This window comes from Dendroctonus ponderosae, unplaced genomic scaffold, assembly GCF_020466585.1.
Source record: "Dendroctonus ponderosae isolate FM_Combo_2020 unplaced genomic scaffold, Dpon_F_20191213v2 Dpon_F_20191213_1, whole genome shotgun sequence".
Classification (NCBI taxonomy): domain Eukaryota; kingdom Metazoa; phylum Arthropoda; class Insecta; order Coleoptera; family Curculionidae; genus Dendroctonus; species Dendroctonus ponderosae.
In genome coordinates this window covers 47,956,984-47,966,506 of record NW_026017110.1, presented here as the reverse complement: position 1 = coordinate 47,966,506, position 9,523 = coordinate 47,956,984, and the positions used below count along the sequence as shown (strand labels likewise).

General features: G+C 39.1%; 2 protein-coding genes across 5 annotated transcripts; both read right to left on the bottom strand.

Moving 5' to 3' along the window:
- On the bottom strand, positions 1 to 6,849 carry LOC125505806 (spermine oxidase-like). 4 transcript variants are annotated; one of them, XM_048670397.1, is made up of 12 exons: positions 6,630 to 6,849; positions 6,550 to 6,574; positions 5,362 to 5,576; positions 5,077 to 5,303; positions 4,047 to 4,272; positions 3,588 to 3,979; positions 3,338 to 3,532; positions 3,051 to 3,278; positions 1,570 to 1,808; positions 851 to 1,513; positions 573 to 798; positions 1 to 513 (listed from the first exon to the last, which is right to left on the bottom strand). In XM_048670397.1, the coding sequence occupies exons 3-12, from the start codon at positions 5,545 to 5,547 to the stop codon at positions 264 to 266; spliced, it is 2,832 nt and encodes a 943-aa protein (XP_048526354.1). In that variant the 5' UTR covers positions 5,548 to 5,576; positions 6,550 to 6,574; positions 6,630 to 6,849; the 3' UTR covers positions 1 to 263. The 4 variants fall into 4 exon arrangements, with proteins under 4 accessions (XP_048526354.1, XP_048526355.1, XP_048526353.1 ...); XM_048670398.1 differs by having other exon boundaries at positions 5,362 to 5,554; XM_048670396.1 differs by lacking the exon at positions 6,550 to 6,574.
- A 138-nt stretch (positions 6,850 to 6,987) lies between these two features.
- Positions 6,988 to 9,397, bottom strand: LOC125505781 (T-complex protein 1 subunit theta-like; the record flags this gene model as incomplete). Its single annotated transcript, XM_048670246.1, is given in 6 exon segments — positions 6,988 to 7,352; positions 7,430 to 7,645; positions 7,710 to 8,146; positions 8,199 to 8,313; positions 8,378 to 8,688; positions 9,121 to 9,397. Coding segments are annotated over 6 exon segments (1,575 nt in total), but the record flags the coding sequence as incomplete, so codon positions are not given.
- Positions 9,398 to 9,523: the final 126 nt, after the last annotated feature.

The following is a 9,523-nucleotide window of genomic DNA, read 5'->3' as shown; positions in this document are numbered from 1 at the left end:
TGTTTTATATACACTTGCAAATGTTTTTTGGGATTAAAACCAACCAAACCAATTAAATCGCCAAAAATCCCACAAATAATACTAGTTGTTGAAAAAATATCTAAGAGCGCTGGAAATGTGAATGCGAACGCAATATAACATAGAACATTGCATTTTAGCGCATAAAAAGTGAAAGGTTAATGGTTTTCCGTGTTCATTGGCATAAATATGTCTAGTTTTAATAACTTAAAACTTCGCAGGCATTCAGTCTTAAAAATATGCAACTAAATAGCAGGCTTGTTTTCCAAAAGAAAATCACATAAAACTTGCGCTTGGTCTAATCCAGATTCGTACGCTCCGTGGGTGGTTGAATAATGCGATGAGTGAATTGCCTCCCCAGCCAAAAGAATCCTCGGAACCCCGTCTACCAGCACCGGCTGTTTTAAGGCGTTTATTCCCGCATTGCAATCGTCACATTCGGGAGTTATGTGGGAATAACTGCCTTTGATGAACGGGTTGGAAAGCCACTGGGTTCTAAAGAAATTTGGTTCTCTGGTTGCATGAACAGGTCAGTTTCGTCTCCCTCGCCTTACCGAATAACTTCCATTGGTTCCGGCACGGAATAGTTGGGCAGGAAAGTCCTCAGTAGTTCAGTACACTGTTTTCCGACTTCTTCTGCAGGCAGACGTTCCACTTCTCGCACAGAATCTCCACCCACCCAGGTCATCAAAGTGTTCTCGTGATTGAAAACTTCATCGAACCCAGTGATGTGTCTTTGCCAAGTCGCATTGTGATCGCTGCTCCAGAGCAGTTGGAACCCTAAAAGAGCCAGAATTTACACCTGGTTAGGCCCTAAACGAACAGATCTCACCCTGGGAGTCTCCCCACCATTTGCGGTCGTAAAATAAATACACTTTGCATATACTGGCAAAGCCCATATTGGCAATATTTACCATTAAGGACTCGGGTAGAACATTGGAAAGCCCCTGGAACTCCTTGAGCACCCCTAAGGAGGGCGTTAAAATCAAATGCTCGCACACTATCGAACCACCGGCCAGAAGATCTAGTTTGATCTCCGATTGCGGAGAGAAACTGATTTTAGTGACTTCCGTGTTGAACTTCACCTGGTTGTCCGGAAGACCATCCAGAAGGAGTTGAACTAGCGATTGATACCCATGTTTCATATTGGCGTGGGCTTCATCATCAAGGCAAACATAATCAGCCCACCTTTTCGCGCTCAGTTTCGATAAATCCTTGCAGGAGTTGTCGATGACTTGAAACCTCACATGCCAGTCATAAAGCTCCTTCATAACTTCAGCTTCGCTCTCATCAGGAACGTGTTCCTCTAGATACCGGAAAAAATGCTGCTCAAGAATGGTTCCCAAAGCAGTGCAGCCACTATTTTCACTGACTAATTTCGAGCAGCCTTCCAGAATCTGGCCCACTTTAAAGGCCACTTTGTCCACCATGAATTTATCCACGATTTTCCCGTTGCTTCTCACGTACAGGCCCAACCCTTCCTCGGACATTTCGTCTGGAAACATTGAGAGTTGATGGAAACTGCCCGCGATTTCGCGTGGCCGAACCCACCTGAAATAAGTTGCTTTTCTTTTGCCAAGTCGTACAATGGGTTGCTTTTGCCATGCATCCACTGTGCCCCCAAATCGATGGGTTTGTTTCCAATTTGAACGGTTTTGATGCGGCCGCCAGCTTCTTCTTGAGCTTCCAGTAGCAGAAAGTCGTCAATTTTATTCTCGAGCAGTTTAGTTGCGGCGGCCAGACCAGCTATTCCAGCTCCAACTATGACTACCTTATGGCGTCTGGATTTGCTGGAAATAATCTTTTTTCAATTTTTATGGGAAAATTGGTCTACAACGGTCAAAAGTACTTAACCTCCGGAAAAATCATCGACCGCATATCATCCTTGAGCTTACAGACAATTTTATTTACTAAAAGAGATAGACTTTCGAGGCCATTCCTTGAAACTAATGGGTTTTTAGGCGAAAACCCCATTAGTTTCAATTTTATTTACTATTTAAGTTCATCACAAATGTTTAACTGCTAAAGCTAGATGAGCAAAAACTGTTCATTTTGGACCCGGGGTGTTTAGACTAACACATTACGCATTAAAAAGGCAGGAAACCAAAAAGTTTAAACAGCTTCGCAGAAAATATCTGATGGGTCAAAAGAACAAAAGGTTATGTTTAATCTCCTTCAAGTTATCTTTAAGCACTTTTTTGCTTGATTTTGAGCAGCGAATTTATTTGAAGATAATTGACAAACTGTACTTGGAGCCACCTAAAATACTATCGCCAATGTTTCTTTGTTTAATTATTCGGGTGTTTCTCAATCGATTGTCCGTCTTAAACTTTCGTTATAAAGCCCTTTAAATGGACTTTAAGTCACTTTCAGACACTTAGTTACGTCTCAAGTAGGAAGACCAGACAGGAACTTAGGGGCTGCTTTTGAAGATACGTATGCAACAAGCTGCGATGTCTCTTCTCGAGCTGATCGCTCGGTTGTTTTTCCAGTAATTTTCACTAGCGATCGGGCATTTTGAAGCATTTAAAGGCCTTCAAGCGATCTTAAGCACTTTTTGCGTGAATTTGAATTGCGAATTTATTTCAAGGTAATTGACAAACTGTACTTGCAGCCACTTAAAATACTACCGCCATTGTTTCTTTGCTTCATTATTCGAGTGTTTCTCAAGTGATTGTCGGTCTTAAACCTTCATTATAAAGACATTTAAATGGACTTTAAGTTACTTTCAGACACTTTATTAGTTGCGTCTTAAGTAGCAAAACTACAGTGATTTAGAGACTGTTCTTGAAGATACTTAAAGAACAAGCTGCGATGTCTCTTTTCGAGCTGATCAGTCGGTTGTTTTTCCAGTAATTTTTTAGGGAGACGCCCTGGAAGAAGCAGAAGAGTTGATTGTTCTTGAAGAACAATCTGAAAAAAAAATTCCAAAAGGTCGGTGTTCAAATCAGAATTAGTTTTTCTCTCGTTACAAAACCTCTCGCATTCTTAATACCCAGTAAAATTATGGCAAATAAAAACAATAAACTTACTAAGACCTTTCGATCAGTCTATCCGCTTCTCTCCAGCCGCTTTCGACTGCCCCATGAACAGTGGAAAAGTAGCAAGAATGCGTGGCTTCACCTGCAAATAGCACAACTTCCTTTCCATCCACTACAAGAGGTTTGGCCAAGTCTTCCCGAGTGGCTTCACGTGCTTCCATTTCCACCCCGACGTATGAGTAGGTTCCCAAAAAATGCGGGTTTGTGCCCCATTTGGACCTAAGAAACCCATTAACTAGCAAGAAAAATTCCTTAACTTTCCAGTAAATCACACGAACCGTATAATTTCAGATGGCTCGCTGATTTTGTAAATTTCGCCGGCAAATTTCCTCAGTAGAAACAGTGAAGCGTTCATTAAGAGCTCGTCTGAAAGGAGCTCGACTTCTTTTACCATTGATCCTACTAGCCAGCCGAGAAGAATGTTCGGGTCGCTATCAACAGTGTAAAATCCGAAAATGTCTTCCAGCCAAGATCTAGAATCGTTTAGACAATAGGGAACGTGTTTGTAGTTGACGCTGATAAGCAAACCTCTCATTCCTGATGGGTCCAAAAGGAAATTCTTTGGGCAAGGTTTTCTTGTCTTCATCTGTCCAAACGAAGCTAAAGTCCTTGACTTCATCCGGCCACCATTTGTTGGGGAATTTGATGATGATTTTTTGGCAGGTGCCCATTGGAATGGTTTCGAGGCAGTTAATTTTGCACAATGGGAGACTGGGTTTGAATAAGGTCTGGTAGGTTTCTTTCAAAACTCCTATTGAAACTGTTAATATCACATGGTCGGCAGTGAAGCGACTTGAGTCTGCACAGAACAGTTTCACTTTTCCCCTGTCTTTGGAATCCCCAGTTTGGTCCCAAACGATTTTGATGACTTCCTTATTAAGCAACACGTGCTCAGTTAAGAATGATTTTGGATTGTTTTCCTACAAAGTATTTTTTCCTAAAGTCCGCTGTTAAGTCTAAAATAAAATGAATTAAAGACGTACTTACGAGTAAAACGTTGAAGAAACTTGCGAATCCATTGGTCTTCCAATGGACTAGATGGTTTCCTTCGCATTCCCGGTATTTCACCAGGCTATTAACTGATACTTGCGCTAAATCCTCGGCAGGATCCATGCACAAATAGAACTTACTAAACCAGTTCCTGATGAACTCCGCAGCATTTAGCAGCTCTTTATTTTCGTTGCCGAGTTTTGCATTGACTTGTTTAGTGTACCTAAAAAATGTGTTTCCAATTGCTGTTTAAGTGCTTCAAGTTCAGCTGAGTTGGCTTTTAAATGTTCTTTAAATTCTTTTGTAAATATACATAAATTTCGGTTGGTTTCGGAGAATTTTAACTCACTCTAAACGATTCATTGTTTTAAATTGCAGTTTCATTTCACCTGCTACTTTTGTATGTTCCATAGGAAATATTTATGAACAAATCGTCCCTTGCAGGTGAAATCCAACATTTTATTGCAAAATTTCTGATAAAATTTTTTACATTATCTTTCTGTTGTTTAACTATTTCTAACTGGCAGCAATTTTCAATCTAAATGAGTCTAATTTAAAAGTGGAAATCATGTAGTAAAATTATACTCTAATTTTTACCATTTAAAAAATAGGTGGAGACCAGAAAAATAATTTTGCATGTAAAGCAAAATATTCGCTTAAAACGAAGTTAGAACTTTTGCAATTTGCAAAGTGACGGTTTTTTCATAATTGTTACCTAAATAACGTAAATAAACGGAAATGAAAAAATCGTCAAGCTCATCAGAAAAGAAAAATTCGAAACTTTAAAAAATGGTTGTTCAATCTAGTTCCCAAAGCTTTGCTAATGCGATCAAAATAATTGAGAAATGCACTAATTTCCGCTAATAGCACAGGTAACAATCAAGCAAAGAACTTTTAAAATTATGATTTAAGTTGTAGTTTTAGCAACCTGTTTTGTGCTAATTTTTCAGCTGCTCGACAATGAAACGCGAGCGAATTTCTTGTTTCCATCGGCCAAAATTGTAGTTTGTTAAAACCGTTCGCTTACTTTGAATCGAAATATTCTCTTAGGGTTCCTTTATGTTCCGATGCCAAATCAGACTCTTCCAGAATGTTTTCCACAATCTCATAAAGCTGATTAGTCAATTTTGTATCCAACATTGTTCCAGTCGAAGTAAAAAACGACATGTTTGAGTACGTGGAACTTTTCGGGTAATCAGTTAGGTTTAGGTTTTCAACCATTTCGTAGACGACATTTCCTTTTTCCCCGTGAATCTGCAATATTCCAACGTTATCCCGTGCGTGAATTGTTAATTTTGCGAATGGATCTTACCCATTGCGCCCCCAAGTCCACATTAGTGCCTCCAAAATGAACTGAGTGAATTCTTCCGCCAATTCGGTTTTCAGCTTCCAAAATCGTCACATCGAAACCTTTTGCGATCAGTCTTGTAGCACAAGCAATTCCAGAAGCGCCAGCTCCGACGATTATAACTTTTGCCATGGTTTTCCCACAGTGCATTTAAACACTGGAATTGACAATTTTTCATGCTATATAGAAAAAGTGCAATAGAATTAGCTCCAAGACAACATTCTGAAGTCTAGGAACTTGTCAAGTTAAAATCAGTGATTAATCAGAGGCACTTAATTCCGAGTAACCGGGAGTTCAACAAAAGACCTCTTATTTAATAAGGCTTTAAAACACTTAATTAGCTCCTCCTAGGTTTTATGGTTCCACATTAAAAGAATGGCAAAAATCGGGAATAAGAGGCTTCAATATTTTATCTATTTTTACTTTGATTTTGAAAAAATCAGAAAACTGCCGGAATTATAGAGTCAGATTTCCGCTAATGAATAATGAACATTAATAATAATTTTCAGTTTTGCTTCAAATGGAATTAAAATCCTGAGACCCAAACTCTACAGCAGACATTCATTCAGACTCTCGTATTAAAATAATGGCAAAGTTCAAGGAAAGAGCTTTAAATAAAACCAACAATTTTATGATTGATTTTGTTTAAGTTTTTAAACTATTTATTAAGAGCATTCGCCATTACCTGTTTTTTAGTTGGACAGTAGCTTAAAAAAAACTAGTTAATTGCTTTTATAATTTAGAACCCCAAGACCTGTACACGTTGATGTTGATTAATCAAACCGTATTTAAAAGCCCGAAAATTCCAAAAAATTAACACAAGAAATTTTAAGTAAAACGCGTTCCTGTTTCGGTTATAAGGCCTAAAATAATTTCGAAAATTAACCTATAAAACCGGAAAAACGCATTGAATTTTTTATTTGAGCATTTTTTGTTTTTCTCGTCTGTTTAGTTGGGCAAAGGAACTTAAGGCTTCAGTAGATATGCAAATTGCGCCGTGAAACGCTCCAGTACAAGTGCAAGTAGGCTTTCAAATGCAGTTTCATGCGTAAACACTACGAGTTTTAAAAGCACATGCAGTCTTAATTGGTTCGCACGTTACATACATGGATTGCAGAGGGAAAGCGCGGTAGTAAATAATCGAATACGCACCAATTAAACTCAGTTGTAATCCAATCTAGCGATGAAAATCTTGTTTAAACAATTAATAAGCCGAAAATAAAGCAAATTACCTGGCGATCGGCGAGGTGAACCTTTCGGAATTACTTTATCCACACAACTGGGTGAAGTTTTAAGGAAACCAAGGCCTTTGTAGTCTCTTATCCCTAGTAAATATCATTTAGAAAGCATTAAATTAACTACTTTAAAAGAGCCACGGGCTCGAATCTATAAATAGATAGACCACGTTTTGAATCAGTTATCTGAACTGCTTGTATTATCTCAACACATTGGAGAAGGTTGCCAGAACTGTTTCTTTCCTCTGCTTTCTACTTAGTTACGGAATTGAGTCAGCCCTCCACAGCACAACCACGATAAATGTTCGAATCAGCTTTGGTTTTTTTTAGGAAAAGGGAAAAAAATACTTGAAACTTGTATTTTCAAAGCTGTTTAATTAGAAATAGGTTAATCAAGTCCTAGCGAGTTAATGAATTAAAAGAATTAACGTGTAAAATTACATTGGACCTGCTGCTTGAAAAAAAAAATGCAGCAATTCCAATCTAAATAGAAAGGCGAAACTAAGATTCATCATCGCTGCCTTGGGGCCCGCGCGCTTTCGGCCCTCCTGCCCGCTTAGCCATGATGATTTGGTCCACCCGCAGAATGGTAGAGGCTGCATCCACTGCATACTTAAGACCCCAGAATTTCGCTTGGTAGAGATCGAAAATTTGCTTTTCTACCACATCTACCAGCGAATTTTCCGCTGTGATGTCAACACCGACATTTTTCTGTCCATTCTGAAACAACATTAAAAAACCTTAGACACAGCCCTAAAAAGAAGTACTGTAGCTACGATTTTGAAAAAAAAGTTTACCAGGTGAGCGTCAAGGATTTTCTCCAGAATCACTTGAGACCTCAAGCCGCTATTATCAGCCAAAGCCTTGGGGAAAGCCTCCAAAGCAGTGGCGAACTTTCGAATGGCATACTGCTCCAAACCAGGAAGCGTGTCTGCAAACTCGAGAAGTCGAACAGCCAGTTCGGCTTCGGTGGCGCCTGCACCAGGAACAAATCGTGGATCTCTTGAAAGCCCCTAAAAAAATTAAAGACGAGTTGGTGAAAAATGATTCAACCTCCGCATAGGCTAACTGACGTACCTTGAACGTATTGACTCCATCATCGATTGCTCGCTCGATATCGTCCATGTAATTATCACTGGCTCCTCTAATCAGTATGGTTGATATTCTAGACTCTTTTCCCTTTTGTCTGAATGCCACAATCGGGGTGTCTCCCAATTCTTCTACGCAGACCAAATCGCAATAGCCCAATTCCTGAGGGGATGGGGTGGACAGTTTGGGCAGCACAGTGCCATTTACAGTTTTGCTCAACTGTCTCAAATCGCATTGCGAATTGAACTTGACGGCCATCATGTTGTATTTGTGTACGTAGTGCAGAGCCATATCGCCAAATTTGTCGCCAGCCACAATGACTTTGGTTCCCGCATCGGCAATTGACTTAATTTGCAACTCCAACAGATTCTCCTCGCCCCGGCTGAAGTTCATCAATTCATCCGCAGTTTTGATCAACACCGTACCTGAAAAAGCTCACATTTAAAAAACAAGCTTTGCAATTCCAAGTTGTTTTACCTTTAGTTTCAGTTTGCAGGATATCAACTGGGCAACTGTAAATTGCTATCTTGGCATCTTCAGCTTGCGTGATTTCGCCCTCAACGTGCCCCTTAATAACCATCCCTTGCACGACCTGCAATCAAGTTCCTTGAAATCAGCAAACTTTCTCTATTGGAAACTTATTCATATACATATACCTGAGAACTTAAAAGTCCAGATCCCAAAATCTTGCAAACTCGCATATTATCCACGTTAAAGCTGGTTTGCTCAGGCAATATTGAGATGCACGCTCTAGCGACTAAGTCGGCGAGAAAATCCTCATTTCCATACTGTTTCGATTCGATCGAAGTCTTAATAGCTTGCGTCACTTCTTTTACATCGCGGTTGTCTTTAACAGTGTAGCAAACCAAAGATTTCAATATTTCCAAAGCTCTTTCAAGACCTTTCTCGAAACCTTCCGCTATTTCAGTCGGAGTTACACCTAGACGAATCAGTTCTTCTGAAGCATCTGCAATAAATCAAACCAAATTAGTTTCTTCTTGAAGATTCAGAAAAAAATTAATAGTTTTAATTTAATTAATGTCCATCATTGCACAAGAAACGAATTTGATGATGAAAACTGGATTGAAAGATTGCAAGGAAAATTAGACTAGAAGAGCGAACTAAACCCTGTCTGTTATTGGAACTCTACTTACATACTTAATAAATATTGAAATGGTTATAAGCAGTTCGGAAATTTATTAAGGTTTAGGAGAAAAAAAATGGTTTATCCACTAATTAGGATAATAATGAAGCTTGCATCAGTGCTGTGTAAAGCTTTATTATTTCTAGATGCAAAGTGCCTTCCAATTGATCTTATTTCTTCAAGTACTTATGCATAAATCTTGCTTTATTTCTTCTATATTAAATTATTAACGACTAGTTGGTGGATGGGCCTTACCTAGTAAAGCGCCTGCCAAAATAATGACAAAATTGGTCCCATCTCCAACTTCCGAGTCCTGCATTTGACTAGCTAAAATCATCAGTCTAGCAGCTGGGTGCTCAACATCCAGTTCCCGAATAATCGTTGCCGCATCACTAGTCACAAACTGCTTTTCGATATGATTAATAACCATTTTATTCATCCCATTGGGTCCATAGGCTGACCGAACCGATTGGGCAAACTCTTTGCAAGCCTTAATGTTACGAACAACTGCTTCTTCCAAGCCGGAAAAGTACTGCAATCAATAGTAATATCGAATTAATTTAATCTGCAAGGAACATGCAACTTTTATGGTGCACACCCACAAATAACCAAGCAAAAACACATGTGACTTCGAACGCAAATTGAGAAAAATGTAACT